Raw genomic sequence first — 26047 nt, 5'->3', positions numbered from 1 at the left:
TTTTATAGTAAAAAATATGATTTGTCATTGTGTAGTGCGATTAGATTTTGTGAAAATCGTATGAAGGTTTAAAGTCGTGAAATATTTGCTTTTTTTAATTACTAAATTAATTAAATTATTAATAAAAGTATGGATTATATTGTTTATAATTTTATTTTTATTTTAAAAAATAAAATAAAAAGTTATTTTATAAATTAATCTATGTATATACAATATTTCAAATAAATTAACTACAATAAATAACTAAAATTATTTACAATTTAGTTGATTCATTTTCATGGCTTAATTTATCAAAAGTAAACTTAGCAATTTCTCTTAAATTGGCACTCATACTTGGACCAGTTTCATCAACCATTTTAGAAAAGTATCCATCACTATTTTGCAACAATTTGTGCGGATGATCAAATTCGACCATTTTTCCTGAATCCATTACCAAAACTTTATCTGAATCCATAATCGTGTTTAATCTGTGCGCAATCGTTAAAACAGTGCATTTCTTAAACTTCTTTCGAATAGTTCCTTGAATTAATCCATCAGTTTGAGGATCAACATTAGCAGTAGCTTCATCCATAACCAAAATTTTATTATTCCTAATAATAGCTCTTGCAAGACAAATTAGTTGTCTTTGACCCACACTGAAATTAGCTCCACCTTCTTCAACTTTAAATTCTAACGATGGAACAGATTCTTTTAATTCAACTTCTTCCAAAGCGTTCCAAAGGTCAATATCGCTGTATTCGTTGAAAGGATCTAAATTGTATCGCATTGGGGCTGAGAAAAGAACGGGTTCTTGAGGAATAATTGAAACTTTCGAACGGATATCGTGAAGACCAACAGTGGCTGTATCAATTTTATCAACCAAAATTTCTCCTTCGATTGGAGCCAATCTAAATAGCGCGGACATTAAAGATGATTTTCCAGCACCGGTTCTTCCAACGATTCCAACTTTTTCACCGGAATTAATTTCGATGTTCAAGTCTTTTAATACTGGAGGATCTTCTGGTGCATATTTCAAATACATTTTGTTGAATTTTACCCCACCATCAGTTGGCCAATCTTTTGCAGGTTTTTTAGCTAAAAATAAATAAAAAAAATTAATTACAGAAAATTATGTTAAATAGAAGAAAAAAGGAAAGCGGTAGGTTTGTTCTGGGGAGATTTGAATGAAGTAATATAAATAACCAGAGGGACTATTTTTATAGCTGGAGATTTTAATAAAAATCTATATGTCCTCAAGTACTTCCAAGTGTATTTAAATATCCGCAAATGGTGTCAAGTGTATCTAACACGTTCTCGGGAATCGGAGCTTTTCACAAAAAATCATTTAGAACAAAATTTGTAGCAAATTTTATTCTTAACAATAATGCTCTCTTGCTCTTTTGCTCTTAGAGGCGTCAATATTGAGAAAAATTCAAAAATATGAAAATTTGAAGAATTTGTTGCATTTCAACTTATTAATGGTAAAATCGGAAATCGGAGCTTTTCACAATAAAACTTTTAGAAGAAAAGTTGTAGCAAATTTGATTCTTAACAATATTGCTCTCTTCCTCTTTTGCTCTTAGAGGTGTCAATGTTGAGAAAAGTACAAAAAATATAAAAATTTGAAGAATTTGTTGCTTTTTCAAATTCTTGATGGAATCACTCAGGAATCGAAGCTTTTCACAAAAAAGCTTTTAGAACAAAAGCTGTTAAAGCTATTATTCCTAACAATATTGCTCTCTTGCTGTTTTGCTCTTAGATGCGTCAATATTGAAAAAAATATGAAAATTTGAAGAATTTGTTGTTTTTTTCAAGTTATTGATGGAAACACTCGGGTGCGGAGCATATTACAAAAAAACTTTTAGAACCTAAGTTGTAGCAAATTTTATTCCTAACAATATTGCTCTCTTGCACTTTTGGTCTGAGATGCGTCAATATCGAGGTAGATACGAAAATATGAAAATTTGATGAATTTATTGCTTTTTCAAATTATTAAAGATAACACTTGGGAATCGGAGCTTGCTATAAGAAAACTTTTATAACAAAAATTGCTGCAAATTTTATTGTTAACAATATTACTCTCTTGCACTTTTGCTATTAGATGCGTCAATATCGAGGTAGATACGAAAATATGAAAATTTGATGAATTTGTTGCTTTTTCAAGTGATAAAAGGTAACCCTTAGGAAGCGCAGTATGTTACAAAAAAATTTTTAGTATAAAAGTTGTAGCAAATTTTATTGTTAACAATATTGCTCTCTTGCACTTCTGCTCTTAGATACGTCAATATCGAGGTAAATACGAAAATATGAAAATTTTATGAATCTGTAGCTCTTTCAAGTTATTATAGGTAACATTTGGAAATCGGAGCATGCTATAGGAAATCTTTTATAACAAAAATTGTTGCAAATTTTATTGTTAACAATATTGGTCTCTTGCGCTTTTACCATTAGATGCGTCAATATCGTGATAGATACGAAAATATGAAAATTTGATGAATCTGTAGCTCTTTCAAGTTATTATAGGTAACACTTGGGAATCGGAGCATGCTATAGGAAATTTTTTATAACAAAAATTGTTGCAAATTTTATTGTTAACAATATTTCTCTGTTACACCTTAGCTCTTAAATGCATCAATATCGAGAAAAGTACGAAAATATGAAAATTTGATGAATTTGTTGCTCTTTCAAGTGATAAAAGGTAACCCTTAGGAATCGCAGTAGGTTACAAAAAAAATTTAGTACAAAAGTAGTAGCAAATTTTATTGTTAACAATATTGCTCTCTTGTACTCTTGCTCTTAGATATGTCAATATTGAGGTAGATACGAAAATATGAAAATTTGATGAATTTGTTACTTTTTCAAGTGATTAAAGGTAACCCTTAGGAATTGCAGTATGTTACAAAAAAAATTTTAGTACAAAAGTAGTAGCAAATTTTATTGTTAACAATATTGCTCTCTTGCAGTTTTGCTCTTAGATACGTCAATATCGAGGTAGATACGAAAATATGAAAATTTGATGAATTTGTTGCTTTTTAATGTGATTAAAGGTAACCCTTAAGAATCGCAGTATGTTACAAAAAAATGTTAGTACAAAAGTAGTAGCAAATTTTATTGTTAACAATATTGCTCTCTTGCACTTTTGCTCTTAGATACGTCAATATCGAGGTAGATACGAAAATATGAAAATTTGATGAATTTGTTGCTTTTTCAAGTGATTAAAGGTAACCCTTAGGAATCGCAGTATGTTACAAAAAAAATTTAGTACAAAAGTAGTAGCAAATTTTATTGTTAACAATATTGCTCTCTTGCACTTTTGCTCTTAGATACGTCAATATCGAGGTAGATACGAAAATATGAAAATTTGATGAATTTGTTGCTTTTTCAAGTGATTAAAGGTAACCCTTAGGAATCGCAGTATGTTACAAAAAAAGTTTAGTACAAAAGTAGTAGCAAATTTTATAGTTAACAATATTGCTCTCTTGCACTTTTGCTCTTAGATACGTCAATATCGAGGTAGATACGAAAATATGAAAATTTGATGAATTTGTTGCTTTTTCAAGTGATTAAAGGTAACCCTTAGGAATCACAGTATGTTACAAACAAAATTTTAGTACAAAAGTAGTAGCAAATTTTATTGTTAACAATATTGCTCTCTTGCACTTTTGGTCTTAGATACGTCAATATCGAGATAGATACGGAAATATAAAACTTTGATAAATTTGTTGCACTTTCAAGTTATTAAATGAGCAAAAGAATGACCAAGTAAGCAGCCTGTAGGAGAGAAAACGGAGCCTGTAGGAGAGCGTTTTAAGCGCTAATCAACAAACAAAAATCTTGGTCCCAGAATAGAAAACACAGAATATGTCCACCGGTGGCCACGCGGCGCTCAACGTGCTAAATGTGTGTCTAAACGTCCCCAACTGCTTCCAAGTATGTCTAAATATGTTAAACTGATTTCAAGTTTGTCTAAATGTGTGTTTAGATGTCCCCAACTGATTCAAAGTGTGTCCAAATGTGCTCCACTGATTTCAAGAATGTCTAAATGTGTGGCAAAATGTCCCCAACTGCATCCAAGTATGTATAAATGTGCTCAAGTGATTCTAAGTGGGTTTAAATGAGCTTTACAATGGAACAGCAAAGAGACGAAGGCTAAGAAACACAGCAAGAAGAGCAAATAGATGCTATTAAACAGCTAAACATAAGTAAAGCACAGCTTATAGCCGAAATGGTTAAAAAGATGTGAGGAGATTGGTATCCGAAGAATTTGTTACTACATATGAAGGAGTAAGATAACCTTTACTGATGAACTGTTCAAAGAGACCCAAAGAATAGTAAAACCAATATTCCTAGGCTACAGGAATGTAGAAACAATTAACATATGAATGTGCCTTCGCCGATTATATCGCAATTTTAGCTGGAAGTGAAAGAGTCTTAGAAGAAAACATTATTATATGGATGAATGGAATAGAGTATTAATCGAAAATGGGATGAGATTAAATAAAAAGAAGAATAAAGTTATGGAAGAGTTTTGATTATATATAAAATAATTTTAAATGAAAATTTACCTTCTGGACTCTCAAAAGGTCCTTCCATATCAAGTTTCGTATACTGCAAAATACGTTCAACGCTGGTTAATTGATTCACAACTTCAGCAGTTTGTCTCATTCCATGTTGCAACATTCCGGTTAATCCTAAAGATTGTGAAACAGCTAAACCCACCATAGCACCACTAACATCGGTTGCTAAAAAGATATCAAATAATTAATCAAAATTAACTTTAAAATAATCTTTTCTCAACTTACTTTCGCTTACAACGATAAAGCTGACCAAAATACACGTTAAAAAGACGACGCAAAGAAGATCCAACCATAACCCGAACGAAACCATAACGGAAATTGTCATAAACCAAGCTGAAGTGTGAGCATCTTGATGCCGATCGAATTCTTTTATTAAAGACATTTCGGCGTTTGAAGCTCTAATCGTTGAGATGCCACTTAACGTTGAATTGAGAAGTGAAAAAACGGGACTTTTTGCGATACCTTCGACGTGTTTAATACTTTTAGCCGTTACCAAAAACCAACGTCTTAACACGATGAAAACAACCACCAAAACGGCGATAACGATCAACATCCAAATATTTGCGATACTAATTAAAACTAATGAACCAGTCATAACAAGCATGATTTGAAGGGCTTCGCTTAAAACTCTCGGAAGTGTTTCATCCATAGCTCCGGTGTCTTTTGAGAAACGATTGAGGATACGCCCACTTGGGTTTGTATCAAAGAATCGCATCGGTGCTTTTAATAAGCAATTAAACATTTTAGCATGTAATCTTTTTGATGAATTACTGGCACATCTAAAGAATAAGTACGAACGCATCATCGTTAAAAGAATAATCAAAATAATTAAAGCGCTGTAAATGTATATAGCATTATACGTGTTGATGAAACCATCGTCATCTCTTAAATCGCGTTGTTGAACGGTGTAATTGAAATCGGAGGTTGTGCCAAACATGTAATTAAAACCGTGAATTGTTGATCTTTCCACTCTTGATAAAAATCCGTAAACCATTTCAGTTTTGCTATGATGCGATTTCGTTTCTTCTCCACCTTCGGGGGGAGGATCTTGATTGTAAATGAATCTTAATTCTTCTTGTTCAGTCCAATAAGAAACGAAATAATCCGCTCCACTGCATGCAGTTTGACTTGAAACAATCACCATAGCGAGTGTTAAGATAATGCAAACACTTCCAGCCGCTTTTATATAATCGATACTTGCTGATCTACTTGGAATTACGATTTCTTCATCTTGACGTTTTACTTCTTGATCATCAAAATCAGCACCAGTTCCAGTACTCTACAAAAAAGATTTTAAGTTAAAGTTATAATTTAAATAATAAATTATTACTTACTCCCATTGATGACGTAGATTCTTGCCGACTTCTCACCCTCTTTAATTCTTTTTCCGGTTCTTTCTTCTCAACAGTTTCATCAGCAGCAACCAACATTTTAGTGAAATCTAAATCGGCTCTTGAGAGTTCATCGAATGTTCCTTGGGCTTCAATTCGACCCTAAAAAAAATAATTAACAATCTAATGCTGAATAATAACTAATACTAGAACTAACATTAGCATTACAACTAACACTAGGTCTAGAACTAGAAACGGATTTAGCCGTCTTAAGAGACGTACGGTTAAACCCGAATGTTTCTAGTTCTAGGTCTAGTGTTCGTTCTACTTTCATTCAATAAAAGTATACCTAGAACCATCTAGGGCTGAATAACAATTAAAATTAGAACTAACACTACACCTAGCGACCGAATGTTTCTAGTTCTAGATTTAATGTTAGTTCTAGTTTTAGTTCAATGAAAAATATACAACAATCTAACTCTGAATAACAAATGAAACTAAAGCTAACACTAGCACTAGAACTAACACTGGACCTAGAACTAGAAACATTCGAATTTAGCCGTGCGTCTCTTAAGATGGCTAAACCCGAATGTTTCTAGTTCTAGGTCTAGTGTTCGTTCTACTTTCATTCAATAAAAGTATACCTAGAACCATCTAGGGCTGAATAACAATTAAAATTAGAACTAACACTACACCTAGCGACCGAATGTTTCTAGTTCTAGATTTAATGTTAGTTCTAGTTTTAGTTCAATGAAAAATATACAACAATCTAACTCTGAATAACAAATGAAACTAAAGCTAACACTAGCACTAGAACTAACACTGGACCTAGAACTAGAAACATTCGAATTTAGCCGTGCGTCTCTTAAGATGGCTAAACCTGAATGTTTCTAGTTCTAGGTTTAGTGGTAGTTCTACTTTTAGTTCAATAAAAATGTAAAATAATCTAGCGCTGAATAACAATTAAAAGTAGAACTAACACTACACCTAGAGACCGAATGTTTCTAGTTCTAGATCTAATGTTAGTTCTAGTTTTAGTTCAATGAAAAATATACAACAATCTAACTCTGAATAACAACTGAAACTAAAGCTAACAGTAGCATTAGAACTAACACTAGACCTAGAACTAAAAACATTCGGATTTAGCCGTGCGTCTCTTAAGACGGCTAAACCTGAATGATTCTAGTTCTAGGTTTAGTGTTGGTTCTACTTTTAGTTCAATAATGTTGTACAATAATCCAGCGCTGAATAACAATTACAACTAGAACTAACACTATACCTAGAACTAGAATCATTTGGGATTAGCCGCACGTCTCTAAAGACGGCTAAACCCAAATGATTCTAGTTCTAGGTATAGTGTTAGTTCTATAGAACTAAAAGATACTTCTAGAACTAAAATCATTCAATTTTAGCCGTCTTGAGAGACGTGCGGCTAAATCCAAATGATTCTAGTTCTAGGTATAGTGTTCTATAAAGTAACAGTGCTAGTGTAGAACTAGAACTAACGCTAGACCTAGAACTAAAATCATTCAGGTTTAGCCGTCTTGAGAGAAGTGCGGCTAAACCCGAATGCTTCCAGTTCTAGCTCTAATGTTAGTTCTAACGACAGTGCAAGTTCAAAACTAGAACTAACACTATACCTAGAACTAGAATCATTTGGGTTTAGCCGTCTTTAAAGATGTGCGGCTAAACCCAAATGATTCTAGTTCTAGGTATAGTGTTAGTTCTACATAGTAACAGTTCTAGTTTTAATTGTTATGCAGCGCTAGATGGTTGTATATTTTTATTGAACTAAAAGTAGAACCAACACTAAACCAAGAACTAGAATCATTCGGCTTTAGCCGTCTTATGAGACGCACAGCTAAACCAGAATGTTTCTAGTTCTAGGTCTAGTGTTAGTTCTAGTTTTATACTAGCGCTACCACTAAAACTAACACTAGAAATAGAACTAGAATCATTCAGGTTTAGCCGTCTTGACAAACGTGCTAATCTTAGTTCTAATGGCAGTGCTAGTGCAAAACTAGAACTAATACTATACCTAGAACTGGAATCATTTGGGTTTAGCCGCACGTCTCTAAAGACGGCTAAAGCCAGATGATTCTAGTTCTAGGTATAGTGTTAGTTCTATATAGTAACAGTGCTAGTGTAGAACTAGAAGTAACACTACACCTAGAACTAAAATCATTCAGGTTTAGCCGTCTTGAGAGACGTGCGGCTAAACCCGAATGCTTCCAGTTCTAGCTCTAATGTTAATTCTAACGACAGTGCAAGTTCAAAAGTAGAACTAACACTATACCTAGAACTAGAATCATTTGGGTTTAGCCGTCTTTAAAGATGTGCGGCTAAACCTAAATGATTCTAGTTCTAGGTATAGTGTTAGTTCTACATAGTAACAGTTCTAGTTTTAATTGTTATGCAGCGCTAGATGGTTGTATATTTTTATTGAACTAAAAGTAGAACCAACACTAAACCAAGAACTAGAATCATTCGGCTTTAGCCGTCTTATGAGACGCACGGCTAAACCAGAATGTTTCTAGTTCTAGGTCTAGTGTTAGTTCTAGTTTTATACTAGCGTTATCACTAAAACTAACATTAGAAATAGAACTAGAGTCATTCAGGTTTAGCCGTCTTAACAGACGTGCGGCTAAACCAGAATGTTTCTAGTTCTAGGTCTAGTATTAGTTCTCGTTTTATACTAGCGTTATCACTAAAACTAACATTAGAAATAGAACTAGAATCATTCAGGTTTAGCCGTCTTGACAGACGTGCGGCTAAACCTGAATGCTTCTAATTCTAGGTCTAATCTTAGTTATAATGGCAGTGCTAGTGCAAAACTAGAACTAACACTATACCTAGAACTATAATCATTTGGGTTTAGCCGCACGTCTCTAAAGACGGCTAAAGCCAGATGATTCTAGTTCTAGGTATAGTGTTAGTTCTATATAGTAACAATGCTAGTGTAGAACTAGAACTAACATTAGACCTAGAACTAAAATCATTCAGGTTTAGCCGTTTTGAGAGACGCACGGCTAAACCCGAATGTTTCTAATTCTAGGTCTAATGCTAGTTCTAGTGACAGTGCAAGTGTAAAACTAGAACTAACGCTATACCTAGAACTAGAAGCATTTGGGTTTAGCCATTTTAAAAGACGTACGGCTAAACCCGAATGTTCTTAGATACAGATCTAGTTTTACTTCTACTTTTAGTTCTATAAAAATGTACAACAATCCAGCACTAAAACTAGAACTGACACTAGATTTACAACTAGAAATTTTAACTATAAGTAGATTACTTACATCATTCATAACAATGATCATATCAGCTTTCTTCAAATATTGCAATTGATGGGTAACCAAAATTCTAGTTTTTCCATGTAAATATTTAACGATACATTCTTCAAAAAGATGTTTACCAACGTGAGTATCAACAGCTGATAGAGGATCATCCATCATGTAAATATCGGCATTTCTATAAATGGCTCTGGCTAAATTGATGCGAGCTCTTTGACCACCACTCAAAGAAACACCGCGTTCCCCAACTAAAGTTTGATCGCGCTGTGGGAATTGTTGAAAATCTTTCTCTAAAGCGCAAACTTTAACCACTCGATTATAATGTTGTTTATCGAGTTCTTGCCCGAAAAGAATATTTCCACGCACGTTTGAACCGAATAACCACGGTTCTTGAGATGAATATGAAATTGTTCCGCCAACTTTTATTTCTCCGGTTTCCGCTTGAAGTTCGCCGAGTAAAAGTTGTAAAATTGAACTTTTTCCTGAACCAACAGGACCGATGATTGCGCATAAAGAACCTGGTTTAATGTTTATATTGAGATCTTTTAATGTATTATGTTCTTCGGTCCAATTTGCGCTTACTTTATTCACTTCGATACCTTTATCTTCAGTTTTAATTAAATTTCCTACTTTTCTTTCATCCATCATTAAAAATTCTCTTAAACGTCTCAACGAAACAAGACTTTCAGCTGTCATTTGAATCGCCAATGGTAAAAATATAGCTAAAGCCATTTGAAGAAGATTAAAATATTGACTTAACGTAAACGTTATATCAGAAGATAATTGATTATCTAACAAAACGTAAGTGATTAGTGTTAAATAAAGGGTTGTTCTTTCAACGAAAACCATTGAACTTAAGAAAACAGCTCGAATATAATTAGCAACTCGGATAGCTTTGACTTCATTGATGCGACATGCATGAACAAGTTTTTCGAAAGGTTTTTCCCAAGCGTACATTTTGATTACTTGTATTCCGGAAATGATTTCGTTCATTAATTTAACACGGGAGTCGGTTCTTACGGCTACTTTTCCACGCCATTTTGTTGTTAATTTTCCCATCACTACTTGAAGAGGAATTGTAAATATCAACATACTAATAATTCCAGCTAAACACGCAATTCCAACTTGATCTTGAATGAAATAAGTGACAATTGCTACTTGAAACGGTGAAATCCAGAAGAAATGAAGAGCTATTGCAACGAAATCAAAACGTTGAACATCGTTTGCTAAAAGATTCACTACTTTTCCAGCTGCTGTATCACCAAGAGATTTTTTACTTAATTTCAACATCTATAAAAATTAAAAAGAAAATAATAGTTTTGTATTTTTAGAAAAGATTTTTAATGAACTTACTTTTCTGTACACTAAAGTTGAAACTGCTATTCTTACTCTCATTCCGACTGATTGTTGGCCAAAATTAGTATGATGTTGCAATAAAACCGCAAGAAATACGACACATACTAATATTAATCCGGTAATGTATTTTGCTAATTCCATGTTTTCGGGATTTTCGCGTTTAGTGAATAATCGAAGAAGGTAACCCAATACCAATGGTTGAAAAACTCTGAAATAAAAATTTCATTTATGATAACTATAGAAAACGAGCAATTAATTAAGCAATTAAATTGTAAATTGTTAAATTAAATTGTTGTACAACACCATTCAAAAGATATTGTAACTTCGAGCAAAACCTTCATGTTTCCATATGACTTCCTCATGTAGAGATCATAAGCAAAGTGAATAAAAGATTTTGTCATTTGCAACATAAACAACATGACGTCTAAACTTGTTGAGACGATTCTTTAAATAATTTCCATTCTGTAGATTAATGACGATCTCCTAACTCATTATATCTCACATATCAACACCATTCGTGGAGAATCTAGATGCAAGCTTTCAAATAGCTTGGTCGCTTTTGACAAGTTTACATTATGAACTAGATCAATGTTGTCCACTAATTTTTGATCAAGATCGACGTTTTTAAAGAAACAAAAAATTTAAAGAAACCTTCCTTTTTTTTGCTCTGATTCCCAGATATAGATATTTCAGATTCATGATTTTTTTGGCAATAGACGTTATGGTCACCACTGATTTAGAGCTTATAAATAAAAAATGGTAATAATTGGGTTCATTCTTGTTATGGATCTAGTCTTTATCGCCAATTACTAAGGTTTTATGTATAAAAAGTTTTTCCCCATCGCTTTTAGTTTTTGAGTTATGGTTGAGTTAATTTTCCAAAATCAACAATTTGGATGTTTAATCGATTTAGAGCTTATAAATAAAAAATGGTAATAATTGGGTTCAATCTTGTTATGGATCTAGTCTTTATGGTCCATTACTAAGGTTTTATGTATAAAAAATATTTCCCCATCGCTTTTAGTTTTTGAGTTATGATTGAGTTAATTTTCGAAAATCAACAATTTTGATGTTTAATCGATTTAGAGCTTATAAATAAAAAATAGTAATAATTGGGTTTAATCTTGTTATGGATCTAGTCTTTATGGCCCATTACTACGGTTTTATGTATAAAAAGTTTTTCTCCATCGCTTTTAGTTTTTGAGTTATGGTTGAGTTAATTTTCCAAAATCAACAATTTGGATGTTTAATCGATTTAGAGCTTATAAATAAAAAATGGTAATAATTGGGTTCAATCTTGTTATGGATCTAGTCTTTATGGTCCATTACTAAGGTTTTATGTATAAAAAATATTTCCCCATCGCTTTTAGTTTATGAGTTATGATTGAGTTAATTTTCGAAAATCAACAATTTTAATGTTTAATCGATTTAGGGCTTATAAATAAAAAATGGTAATAATTGGGTTCAATCTTTTTATGGATCTAGTCTTTATAGTCCATTACTAAGGTTTTATGTATAAAAAATATTTCCCCATCGCTTTTAGTTTATGAGGTATGATTGAGTTAATTTTCGAAAATCAACAATTTTAATGTTTAATCGATTTAGGGCTTATAAATAAAAAATGGTAATAATTGGGTTCAATCTTTTTATGGATCTAGTCTTTATAGTCCATTACTACGGTTTTATGTATAAAAAATATTTCCCCATCGCTTTTAGTTTTTGAGTTATGATTGAGTTAATTTTCGAAAATCAACAATTTTGATGTTTAATCGATTTAGAGCTTATAAATAAAAAATAGTAATAATTGGGTTTAATCTTGTTATGGATCTAGTCTTTATGGCCCATTACTACGGTTTTATGTATAAAAAGTTTTTCTCCATCGCTTTTAGTTTTTGAGTTATGGTTGAGTTAATTTTCCAAAATCAACAATTTGGATGTTTAATCGATTTAGAGCTTATAAATAAAAAATGGTAATAATTGGGTTCAATCTTGTTATGGATCTAGTCTTTATGGTCCATTACTAAGGTTTTATGTATAAAAAATATTTCCCCATCGCTTTTAGTTTATGAGTTATGATTGAGTTAATTTTCGAAAATCAACAATTTTGATGTTTAATCGGTTTAGAGCTTATAAATAAAAAATGGTAATAATTGGGTTCAATCTTTTTATGGATCTAGTCTTTATGGTCCATTACTAAGGTTTTATGTATAAAAAATATTTCCCCATCGCTTTTAGTTTATGAGGTATGATTGAGTTAATTTTCGAAAATCAACAATTTTAATGTTTAATCGATTTAGGGCTTATAAATAAAAAATGGTAATAATTGGGTTCAACCTTTTCATGGATCTCGTCTTTATGGTCCATTACTAAGGTTTTATGTATAAAAAATATTTCCCCATCGCTTTTAGTTTATGAGGTATGATTGAGTTAATTTTCGAAAATCAACAATTTTAATGTTTAACCGATTTAGAGCTTATAAATAAAAAATGGTAATAATTGGGTTCAATCTTGTTATGGATCTAGTCTTTATCGCGCATTACTAAGGTTTTATGTATAAAAAGTTTTTCTCCATCGCTTTTAGTTTTTGAGTTATATATGATTATTTATATATGATTGAGTTAATTTTCGAAAATCAACAATTTTGATGTTTAATCGATTTAGAGCTTATAAATAAAAAATAGTAATAATTGCGTTCAATCTTGTTATGGATCTAGTCTTTATGGCCCATTACTACGGTTTTATGTATAAAAAGTTTTTCTCCATCGCTTTTAGTTTTTGAGTTATGATTGAGTTAATTTTCGAAAATCAACAATTTTGATGTTTAATCGGTTTACAGCTTATAAATAAAAAATGATAATAATTGTGTTCAATCTTTTCATGGATCTAGTCTTTATAGTCCATTACTAAGGTTTTATGTATAAAAAATATTTCCCCATCGCTTTTAGTTTATGAGTTATGATTGAGTTAATTTTCGAAAATCAACAATTTTGACGTTTAATCGATTTAGAGCAGTAGTCCAGTAATTTTTGATCAAAATCCTTTTTTTTTGCTCTGAGGCTCAGATATTAGATATTTCAGATTCATGATTTTCTTGGCGATCGGCTCAAAACTGCTCTGCGATCGACCTTTTCTTAGGTTGCTAAAGTTGTGCTTGTCTTGTATTCGACGATTATGTGTTTGGGAATCTGAATGCACTTAAATATTGTTGATGTTCGGAATCTGGAGGATTCAACGTGCTTTTTGCTAGGGACTTGATACGGAGATGTCTTGCGTGTTATCCCGACAGCTAACACTTTTAACCATATCGTCCTTATTTAGTAGTTATCTTGTTATGTTTGTATGTTATGTTTAATATATATTTAATGAGTGAAGAGATGTAGATGATTAGAATAATATCTTGATATTATACTACGTCACAGCCAAGTATCTGTGAAATCACAAATAAAATATCAAAAGCACTTCAATTTCAACGTACTTCAATGTGGTGTAATCCTAATTTGATTAATTTGGTCTAAAACTTTTGTTTACGGAACTCAAAGAAGTTTTGCTCATGCTCTTGAGTACAATGGTTAGAATTATGCGAAATTAGTCTGATAAAAAAATGCTGAATTAGCTGTTTTTGGAGGCAACTAAATTTTGTTAGAATAAATTGATATATTTAAAAAAATCGTATCTAGATTGCTCGTGATAATTATAAGATAATTTTTGTACCAAATTGAACCTGAAATATTCCCCTTTTAGATGGTTTATAACAATATTGACAATTATGTAAAATAAGCCAGAAAACAGTAATTGCTGAATGTACTATTTTTGGAAGCAACAAATTTTTTTTGAATGAATTGGTAAATTTCAAAAAATCAATTCTAGGTTACTCGTGATAATTATGACGTAATTTTTATACCAAATTGAACCTGAAACATTCCTCTTTTAGATGGTTTATAGTAATATTCAGAATTATGCAAAATAAATTAGAAAAAAAATAATTGCCTATGTAGAATTTTTGGATTCAACTAATTTTTTTTGAAAAATAATAATTTTTCAAAAAATCGTATCTAGATTAGTTGTGATAATTATGACGTAACTTTTATACCAAATTGAACCTGAAACATTCCTCTTTTAGATGGTTTATAATAATATTGAGAATTATACAAAATAAAACAGAAAACAATAATTGCTGAATGTACTATTTTTGGAAGTAACAAATTTTTTGAATGAATTGGTAAATTTAAAAAAACCATATCTAGGTTACTCGTGATAATTATGACGTAACTTTTATACCAAATTGAACCTGAAACATTCCTCTTTTAGATAGTTTATAATAATATTCAGAATTATGCAAAATAAGTCAGAAAAAAAAATAATTGCTTATGTAGAATTTTTGGATTCAACTAATTTTTTTTTTAATGAATTGGTAAATTTCAAAAAATCGTATCTAGATTAGTTGTGATAATTATGACGCAATTTTTATACCAAATTGAACCAGAAACATTCCTCTTTTAGATGGTTTATTACAATATTCAGAATTATGCGAGATAAGCCAGAATAAGTGATGGCTGAATGTATTATTTTTGGACGAAACAAACTTTTTTGAATGAATTGGTAAATTTCAAAAAATCGTATCTAGATTAATTGTGATAAATTGAACGTGAAACATTGCTCTTCCAGACAAATTAAAACCGCAAAAAAATAATAACAGTGTGTACTATTTTATTTTTATTATTAAAATCTGTTTGAGAAAATTTGTAAATTTCAACAAATCGTATCTAGGTCATTGATTAGATTACATGATTATTATGACACAATTTTTATAACAAATTGAACCTGAATTACTCTTTTACATGGTTTATAACAATATGCAGAATTACAAGTCAGATACAATAGATATTTTATTAATCTTTAACTAGTTCAGATAATAATGTCATAAATAAGCCAAAATATGGCTATGAAAACAAATAAAAGATATCAAAGATAAATCACAAAGAAGCCAATAACAGAGCAGATAAAAACTCGACTTAAATATTTAAAGAAATAGAATAATTTTCAATTTGGTTTGGTATATTTTTTATAAATAACCATAAACTAATAGTATTAACGGTTTATGAAAAAAATTTGAATCGAATCATGCAAAAAGTACACATCTAAAAGGTGAATTCTCTTAAGGTGAAATTACGAGAAGTAAAAATATAATTTATATCTAGAAATCTAATAACTGCGAAATTCTTAATAAAATATAGATACTTGCTTATGTTACAAGTGGGCTATTACTCTACATATTCATCCAATAAGTGAGATTAGTCATTATATTAAGAGTATAAACATGTGGTCACGTTGACAGAAAAGCTGAACATTATAAGCCTTGTTTATAGGAAACGAAAACTGTCCTCTTTCTGGGCACATATGATGATTTGATACATTTATTACTAGGATCCCTTTTTTATAATTAATATAACAAGTGATGTGTGGCATAAATTAATACTATCATAACCATCTTAACCAAAGTGAATATCTAAGGTCGCTCTCAGGCTTCCTGATCGGCCATGCGCCCTTAAAATATCACCTCTTCCACATTAGACAAGCTGAGGATCAAACTTATCGACTTTGCAACGACGAGTCAGAGACTGCTAATAGGAAACAACACTTTGGAGCAATAATAAGGTTCATCAAGGACCTACATTTGCCCTAAACCTTTGGAGGGGTTAAGTTAGAATACATCTTATAGGTTATAGGCAATAATAATAATAATGTCTTGATGATGTTAGGTATTAGGTGTACAATCGGTTTTAAACTTACTCAAAGTATTTGATTGATAACCAGGTCTTTATGGTTGACGGTTTAATTCTCAAGCGACCTTGAATATTATATATTTCTGTCAGAAATATGACTTATTGGGGGAGTATGCAAAGAGTCTGACAGGGTTTGATACAGATTTGGTTTGTCCTCCCCTTACTCTTCATACATACAAGATGAATCAGGTTTAAATCATTCCACGATTTATGATGTAAACAAAGCGAGAGTGATAATAAAATGTTAATTAGTCCCTCATATGTTAAATCATTTAAATTCTATTTGAATGTATAACCTAATCTTATTTATCTTCTTTTGATAAAATCATACTGTAAATTGTAAAATTAAACAATCATTTAAATCAACTCGTATGAATTAGATTATGATAAGACACGTTGTAAGGGTACTCAGAACATATTTATAATTTACATTTCGATTGGTGATTAATTAAGTTTCTAAGTATAAAATTTCTAATTAATCATTAATTTGATTAAATAAAAATGACAAAAATAATGTCTAATAATTCACTTTTTGGATTTACTTAATCCATATCTTTTTATTACACGATAATTATTGGATTATCACATTAAAAAAATTACAACCTCATCCTGATTAACGTGCATTGTATCAAAGAATATATGTAATTAATTTTTAAAACCGAACAAAGTGAATCGGCAAAAAACGTTTTCATGAAAAAGAATACAAATTTAAAAATAATGGAACGTCTTAAAACCTTAAGCACATTTTTATCGCTTATCATCATCAAACTCAAGTACTAGTATCAAAAATGTCTCATTAATTAATTTATAGCTCAGTGTATTCTTATCGATCGTATTGTGTAAAATATTTTTTTTTCTTTTGTATTCGAAATTCTAATTGAAGACGAATCTCCCAAAAAAAAAAATTAATACGTATTGTATGTAAACATGCGTAGTTTATTTCTTGAAAATGTAAAGTTAGATAATATAGATAAAGACTTATCTACAAAAAACTACAATAGGCAATATCGATTAGTTAGTATGTTTATTACCATGCGAAAAATTATGTAATTGATGAATTTAATTCAAAAGAACTTACTTTAATCCAACATATAAAATAAAAAGCATTAATCCATAAACCATATAGCTTAATAAGAATGTATCTGAAATTGCTTTCACCAAACTGGGTTCTTTTCCTTTTAATTTTGATCGAGCAATTTCTTTTTCCCAATTCGCTTGAAGTCGATCGCCCAAAATTTCGGAATTATCCGAATTTAAAGTTTTAAATAAATCGGTTACATTTACTCCACGTTTAACACCTTTGTAAAAAATATTTCCCATCCATCTAAACGAAGAAAATTTTTTTAAAAACTCATTCATTTTATGAAAATAGATTTTCTTACGCAAAAGTTAATTTTGAAAAAATATTTGCTTCAGCTTTGGGATTTTCCCGAGTAATAACGAACCCGGGATCCATTTTTTATTAATCACTAATAAATGATTCACTTTTAAACACTTTAACACCAATCTTGCAACTATCAACAAATAATTCACTTTGAATGTTTTGGGAACGTATCGGAATGCGCTTCCGATTTGTGAATAATACTGGTAGTTTGGTGTGTGAATTCCGCCTTTATAAAACTCCTCAATTGCCAATTCACAGTCCGTTAAGATAAGATTATATTGGGATGCCGTGAATTGGCTATTCTCCGTTTTGAACCAAATGTACGATGACGGAGTCAGAATTAAATAACAAAAAACTTTACTTTTGCGATAACCCTTCGGTTAAAAATAACTGTTGAACCGCAAGTGTGTTTTTTATTTTAGTTTTCTAAATCAGGAAGTAATGATTAACTCATCCAAATTCAAACATACGTGTTAAAACAAATATTTACTTCCTTGTTGAAACTAAAATAATAATCTTTTCTCTTCAGGGAAATTTAGTGCACAAAATATATTTGTTTAGCTTTTTTCAATAAACTTAAGTAAGAATTTGCTTTAAAAAAATCTTTAAATTGTTAATCATTTTATGACAAATCTATTGTAGGAATTTGTATTTTTTATGAATTACTCTTTATGATAATCCTAGAATCTGATATAATTTGGCATTGTCATTTCGGATAGGGATTTAAAATAGTTAAAATGAATTACCCAACATATTGTTTCTATCATAAAAAGATTAAATTTTAGATAGTAATGTTTCATTTTTTTTTATTTCAAGGAGAAATGCGATTTGTATCATTTTTCTTAAGTTTTATCTTTTGTACGTATAAACTTAAGAAATGTATTGAAACAATGGTTATATTAATTTTATGTTATCTTTTATTGTTGTTATATAATAGTGGTAATAAAACATTTTAGATTCTTTATCTTAAAATTATCAGTTTGAAGCGCATACTTTGTTGAACATTATAGATTTGTATTTATTTATAATATAAGTTTATATATTTTTCATAATCATAATAAACCCACAAAATGGCATTGGATGACCGGCGACTGAAAATCTTCGAGCTAGTAGACATGGTAAGCATTTTAATAACCTTCTCGTAAATACATGGTATATGTAGCACTGATAAACAATTCTGTTGTAAGTGACAACATAATTTAGTAACTTTAGTAACACTTTCATGTTAATATGGAATGTTTGAGAGTTTGAGGATAGATTATATCAAACTTTTAGATTCCATAGTGTACAATGGGGCCCTTACCCTCAATCAAATAGAAAGACCGTCTTAAAAAAACGATAAACTATGTAAAAATAGAAGGATTGGTAACATTTTCAAATCCTAAAATTGTTTAATTTTTGCAATAATTAATATTAAAATTCAAATCCCCTCTATAAAAGCTTTGGTGACGTTTACGAGGTTTTCGCGTAAGATCAAGAAGACACAAATCTGCATCGTTCGGATCTCTTCTTCTAGCGCATAAGATCCTCGTGGCATCTCGCTCATACACCTTGTATTTAAACCAACCGCGTGCGAAACGACAGTGATGTCTCCAAAGTTTATTCAAATTTTCATTATTTTTTTTGGAAAAACTAAAGCCCAATTTGAAAAATAAAAAATTATAGAAGTCTTCAATTTTGCTAAACTATCGAATAAGTCAATAAAAAAAATGTGTAACGGCCCCATTCAACTATACAGGATGGTTCAGTTTTTAATCTGGAAACTTTACTAGAATGTAGTACTTGCCAAAATAACACAAGCTATTTATACAGGGTGATCCATTTAACGTGAGACAAGCGATTATCTCGAAAACGGTTCATTTTACATCAAAATGAACCAAATGAAAGTCACGACCTATTTTTTAAATGGCAACAGTAATTACAAAAAAAATAAAAAGACGATTTCACTGTGTGGTTTTGCCAGTACAGGGTGGTTCAAATTCGATGTCCGCATAGGCTAACTCGGAAACTATAAGAGTTAGAAAAAAAGTAGCTTACATGTCATGATCTCGTTTTTCGAGAAACTGCTAATGCCGAAAACCTCATAGCGCTATCGTCTTTTGTTTTTCCCCTAGAGGCCAAAATTGAAAATATCGTAAAACCAATAAGTGCAATTATCTTGGTTATTATTATAGGTGGAGTATTATAACTACGACGTTATATGGACACTTTTTTACAGAGAATTTCATGACAGTCAAAAAAAATTTGAGAATTTTGAGATATCATGAGAATTTTCGTTTTTTTAAATAGAAACAACCACTGATTATTCGCTTATTAAATTCGTTATTTTTTTCTGATTACAAAAATATAGGGTTCGACAGGTCTGTTTCTTATTGTTTTAGAATAAAGCTAAAAATAAACTTTTTTTATAAAATTTACAGTTTCCTGAAAGTTACGGGGCGGTTGGTAAAATCTAAAAAGTTAGCAATTAAATACGAAAATAACTTCTGGTATTTAAAAACAAATAATTTTTTAATATGTAACATTCTAACATGTCAAACTTTTCAAAAATTTTCGTAATTGATCTTAAAAACAGGATTTTTAAAGTGACACTTCAGAAAATTTTTGAATACAAACAAATGTTGCTATGTTTATTTGAATTTAAAAAAAATAAAGTCCCTAGATTTACAAAGTACCGCGGTTTGACGCCATTTTGGCTCGAAAGTCAAGCGGGAAATTTAAAACTATATCGTTCTATTGATAACATTACGCCAAATTTCCTTTCATTTTTTCTCGTGCTACTCTGAAGAGTCGAAAGTCCTTCTTACTGTCATTTTTGCAACTCCATAGGCAACAAGACGGTAATATTTTTGTAAATAAGTGGTGAGAAGCAGTGACAAGTTGTCAAACCGCCATTTTGGCTCGAAAACAGGCGTCATGAATCGCGGTACTTTGTAAATCTAGGGACTTAAAAAAAAACATATGAGCGCCGTCTATCGATAATTTATTAAGTCATTTAATAATGATATTAAATCGTAATAAAAAATGTGAAATAATGCAATCTATTCCAACTTTTGTATAAAACATATATAAATTAAACAGTTCAACAAATATATTTGTTTCAAATATCAGAAATATGTTTTTTTAATTTTTAGTTATAGAACCGTAATTTACAGGAAACTGTAAATTTAATTTCTTCGACGACACTAAAAGAAAAGTTTATTTTTAGTTTTATTCTAAAACAATAAGAAATATACCTATCAAACCCTATATTTTTGTAATCAGAAAAAAATAACGAATTTATTAAGCGAATAATATATGGTTGTTTCCATTTAAAAAAACGAAAATTGTGATAATATCTCAAAATCTAAAACCAACAAAATTTTTTTGACTACGTCATCAAATTCTCTGCAAAAAAGGGTCCATATAATGTTTTAACTATAATACTCCACCTATAATAATAACCAAGATAATCACATTTGCGGGTTTTACGATATTTTCAATTTTGGCCTCTAGCGGAAAAACAAAAGACGATAGCGCTATGAGGTTTTCGGCATTAGCAGTTTCTCGAAAAACGAGATCATCAGCTACTTTTCTTCTAACTCTTATAGTTTTCGAGTTAGCCTATTCGGACATCGAATTTGAACCACCCTGTACTGGCAAAACCACACAGTGAAATCGTTTTTTTATTTTTTTTGTAATTACTTTTGCCATTTAAAAAGTAGATCGTGACTTTCATTTGGTTCATTTTTATGTAAAATGAGCCGTTTTCGAGATAATCGCTTGTCTGACGTTTAAATGGACCACCCTGTATAAATAGTTTGTGTTATTTTGGCAAGTACTACATTCTAGTAAAGTTTCCCGATTAAAAACTGAACCATCCTGTATAGTTGAATGGGGCCGTTACACATTTTTTTTATTGATTTATTTATTGTCCTCATTACTAGAATCCCTTTTTTATAATTAATATAACAAGTGATGTGTGGCATAAATTAATACTATCATAACCATCTAAACCAAAGTGAGTATCTAAGGTCGCTCTCAGGCTTGCTGATCTGCCATGCCCTTAAAATATCACCTCTTCCACATTGGACAAGCTGAGGATCAAACTTATCGACTTTGCAACGACGAGTCAGAGACTGCTAATAGGAAACAACACTTTGGAGCAATAATAAGGTTCATCAAGGATCTACATTTACCCTAAACCTTATTTAGGGTAAATGTTTTAGGTGTACAATCGGTTTTTAGGTATTAGGTCTTTATGGTTGGTGGTTTAATTACAGCCCTTCGGTCTCAAGCGACCTTGAATAATATATATTTCTATACGACAAAACATCTTTTGAAAAAAATTGAAACTTCTTCAGAAACAATTAACGTTTATAATCTAGCAAGAACAAATAAGATTTATGAATTTTTAAACATTTTCCTACCCACTCCGATATATTGTCTTTAGTTCTTAATTCTTAGAATACTATTTAACCCTTTCAAGACAATTTTTTATATAGAGAAGGTACATACTGGTACATACGATGTACCAGAAGTCTCGAAAAGGTTAAGAATGCTCAACAAAAAAAATCCAGAAGAGGTACATCGAGTGACCTGGCTCGTCGGAAATACCTTTAAAAAGCGGTCTAAAAGGTTCCAACATTTCTCCGCCTTTGTCAATTTGATAATAGAATAACGCATAAACAAGAGTTCGTGGAACTGCTTATGTCGGCATTTTCAGAATATCGCTTTCAGAGACTTAATTGGTTGAATTGTTTTAAAATATAACAGGTAAATTAAATTTGCATAAAAACTGTTTGGCGACAAATTCTGAATTCATTCCATCGTTTTACATTAAGGCAAAGTGTTTAAACTAAGTCATTAAAGTATGAATACTCTAAGGGCCGGTTTATTAATGTCGAGTTAAATCTGTTAGATACGCAACTCATGGATAAACTTGCCTAACAGATAACCTCAGTGAACCGAAATTTGAATAATTGACTTTAGTTTGTGAAGTTGATATAAACAGTTGATGTTTTGGAGGTTATCATTTCCGTATGCTTTCGGTATTGTGCTTTGTTTACGTAAACCTCTTTTATAATGGAGTTCCTACATGAATATTTATATGTGGCTGAAGTTAGATTCATATTCGAATCTGTACCAGATTCAGATTCATAAAATTACAGTTGACCAGACAAGTATTGAACATATCAATTGAAAAATAGTTTTCTGAAATTACAGAAGTTGTAGCAATCTGCGACTACCCTGGATAATTCGAATAGACCCTCTAGTATGTTCCCTGTCTATCCTCACCCTCAGATTTGCCGTAGGGGCCGAGCGGTTCACCGTTTTCAATAGCATACTTAGATATTATTTTCTCAATAACTAGAGACTGCAGCACCCTGGGACTAGTTCAGATTATTGCATTAGGTCCTCTGGTATCTTTCTAGCCCACCAGCACCCCCAGATTTGCCGTAGGGGCCAAGGGGTGAATTTTTTTATATTATTCGTTTTCAATATCAAATGTAAACATTATTTTCTCAATAATTAGAGACTGCAGCACCCTGATACTAGTCTAGATTATTGCATTAGGTCCTCTGGTATCTTTCTAGCATACCAGCACCCCCAGATTTGCCGTAGGGGCCGAGGGGTGAATTTTTTAATATTACTCGTTTTCAATATCAAATGTAAACATTATTTTCTCAATAATTAGAGACTGCAGCACCCTGATACTAGTCTAGATTATTGCATTAGGTCCTCTGGTATCTTTCTAGCTCACCAGCTCCCCCAGATTTGCCGTAGGGGCCGAGGGGTGAATTTTTTAATATTACTCGTTTTCAATATCAAATGTAAACATTATTTTCTCAATAATTAGAGACTGCAGCACCCTGATACTAGTCTAGATTATTGCATTAGGTCCTCTGGTATCTTTCTAGCCCACCAGCACCCCCAGATTTGCCGTAGGGGCCGAGGGGTGAATTTTTTAATATTACTCGTTTTCAATATCAAATGTAAACATTATTTTCTCAATAATTAGAGACTGCAGCACCCTGATACTAGTCTAGATTATTGCATTAGGTCCTCTGGTATCCTTCTAGCCCATCAGCATCCCCAGATTTGCCGTAGGGGCCGAAGGGTGAATTTTTCAATATTCCTCGTTTTCAATATCAAATGTAAACATTATTTTCTCAATAACTAGAGACTGCAGCACCCTGGGAATAGTCTAGATTATTGCATTAGTTCCTCTGGTATCCTTCTAGCACACCAGCAATCCCAGATTTGCCGTAGGGGCCGAGGGGTGAATTTTTTAATATTCCTTGTTTTCAATAGCAAATTTAAACATAATTTTCTCAATTACTAGAGACTGCAGCACCCTGGAACTAGTCTAGATTATTGCATTACGTCCTCTGGTATCCTTCTAGCCCATCAGCACCCCCAAATTTGCCGTAGGGACCGAAAGGTGAATTTTTCAATATTCCTCGTTTTCAATATCAAATGTAAAAATTATTTTCTCAATAACTAGAAACTGCAGCACCCTGGGACTAGTCTAGATTATTGCATTAGGTCCTCTGGTATCCTTGTAGCCCATCAGCACCCCCAGATTTGCCGTAGGGGCTGAAGGGTGAATTTTTCAATATTCCTCGTTTTCAATAGCAAAGTTAAAAATTATTTTCTCAATTACTAGAGACTGCAGCACCCTGGGACTAGTCTAGATAATTGTATTAGGTCCTCTGGTATCCTTCTAGCCCATCAGCACCCCCAGATTTGCCGTAGGAGCCGAAGGGTGAATTTTTCAATATTCCTCGTTTTCAATATCAAATGTAAACATTATTTTCTCAATAATTAGAGACTGCAGCACCGTGATACTAGTCTAGATTATTGCATTAGGTCCTCTGGTATCTTTCTAGCATACCAGCACCCCCAGATTTGCCGTAGGGGCCGAGGGGTGAATTTTTTAATATTACTCGTTTTCAATATCAAATTTAAACTTTATTTTCTCAATAACTAGAGACTGCAGCTCCCTGGGACTAGTTTAGATTATTGCATTAGGTCCTCTGGTATCCTTCTAGCCCATCAGCACCCCCAGATTTGCCGTAGGAGCCGAAGGGTGAATTTTTCAATATTCCTCGTTTTCAATATCAAATGTAAAAATTATTTTCTCAATAATTAGAGACTGCAGCACCCTGATACTAGTCTAGATTATTGCATTAGGTCCTCTGGTATCTTTCTAGCCCACCAGCACCCCCAGATTTGCCGTAGGGGCCGAGGGGTGAATTTTTTAATATTACTCGTTTTCAATATCAAATGTAAACATTATTTTCTCAATAATTAGAGACTGCAGCACCCTGATACTAGTCTAGATTATTGCATTAGGTCCTCTGGTATCTTTCTAGCCCACCAGCACCCCCAGATTTGCCGTAGGGGCCGAGGGGTGAATTTTTTAATATTACTCGTTTTCAATATCAAATGTAAACATTATTTTCTCAATAATTAGAGACTGCAGCACCCTGATACTAGTCTAGATTATTGCATTAGGTCCTCTGGTATCTTTCTAGCTCACCAGCTCCCCCAGATTTGCCGTAGGGGCCGAGGGGTGAATTTTTTAATATTACTCGTTTTCAATATCAAATGTAAACATTATTTTCTCAATAATTAGAGACTGCAGCACCCTGATACTAGTCTAGATTATTGCATTAGGTCCTCTGGTATCTTTCTAGCCCACCAGCACCCCCAGATTTGCCGTAGGGGCCGAGGGGTGAATTTTTTAATATTACTCGTTTTCAATATCAAATGTAAACATTATTTTCTCAATAATTAGAGACTGCAGCACCCTGATACTAGTCTAGATTATTGCATTAGGTCCTCTGGTATCCTTCTAGCCCATCAGCATCCCCAGATTTGCCGTAGGGGCCGAAGGGTGAATTTTTCAATATTCCTCGTTTTCAATATCAAATGTAAACATTATTTTCTCAATAACTAGAGACTGCAGCACCCTGGGAATAGTCTAGATTATTGCATTAGTTCCTCTGGTATCCTTCTAGCACACCAGCAATCCCAGATTTGCCGTAGGGGCCGAGGGGTGAATTTTTTAATATTCCTTGTTTTCAATAGCAAATTTAAACATAATTTTCTCAATTACTAGAGACTGCAGCACCCTGGAACTAGTCTAGATTATTGCATTACGTCCTCTGGTATCCTTCTAGCCCATCAGCACCCCCAAATTTGCCGTAGGGACCGAAAGGTGAATTTTTCAATATTCCTCGTTTTCAATATCAAATGTAAAAATTATTTTCTCAATAACTAGAAACTGCAGCACCCTGGGACTAGTCTAGATTATTGCATTAGGTCCTCTGGTATCCTTGTAGCCCATCAGCACCCCCAG

General features: G+C 32.0%; 2 protein-coding genes across 2 annotated transcripts in view; one reads left to right on the top strand and one right to left on the bottom strand.

The window, feature by feature from the left end:
* Positions 1 to 26047, top strand: part of LOC139430264 (uncharacterized) — a 291985-nt gene that overhangs the window by 209247 nt on the left and 56691 nt on the right. The gene's annotated exons all lie outside the window — the stretch shown is intronic.
* On the bottom strand, positions 141 to 18073 carry LOC111420688 (probable multidrug resistance-associated protein lethal(2)03659). The gene is made up of 8 exons (XM_023053733.2): positions 17699 to 18073; positions 17395 to 17640; positions 10531 to 10741; positions 9184 to 10467; positions 5891 to 6049; positions 4782 to 5835; positions 4545 to 4721; positions 141 to 1074 (listed from the first exon to the last, which is right to left on the bottom strand). Exons 1-8 carry the CDS (start codon positions 17770 to 17772, stop codon positions 254 to 256), a joined length of 4026 nt encoding a protein of 1341 aa, XP_022909501.2. The 5' UTR covers positions 17773 to 18073; the 3' UTR covers positions 141 to 253.

The sequence above is a fragment of the Onthophagus taurus genome, chromosome 6 (genome assembly GCF_036711975.1).
Source record: "Onthophagus taurus isolate NC chromosome 6, IU_Otau_3.0, whole genome shotgun sequence".
NCBI classification, from domain to species: domain Eukaryota; kingdom Metazoa; phylum Arthropoda; class Insecta; order Coleoptera; family Scarabaeidae; genus Onthophagus; species Onthophagus taurus.
Note: the sequence above shows the minus strand (reverse complement) of the source record. Positions and strands in the feature narration are given on the sequence as shown.

What these genes read in the sequence shown, in the direction of transcription:
- LOC111420688 (XM_023053733.2), bottom strand. Translation starts at nt 17,772, where the DNA reads ATGGATCCCGGGTTCGTTATTACTCGGGAAAATCCCAAAGCTGAAGCA. An exon ending in AATCTACGTCATCAATGGGA is followed by an intron (nt 5,836 to 5,890) that starts GTAAGTAATAAT and finishes TCTTTTTTGTAG; the next exon opens with AGTACTGGAACTGGTGCTGA. An exon ending in CTTTATCGTTGTAAGCGAAA is followed by an intron (nt 4,722 to 4,781) that starts GTAAGTTGAGAA and finishes ATATCTTTTTAG; the next exon opens with CAACCGATGTTAGTGGTGCT.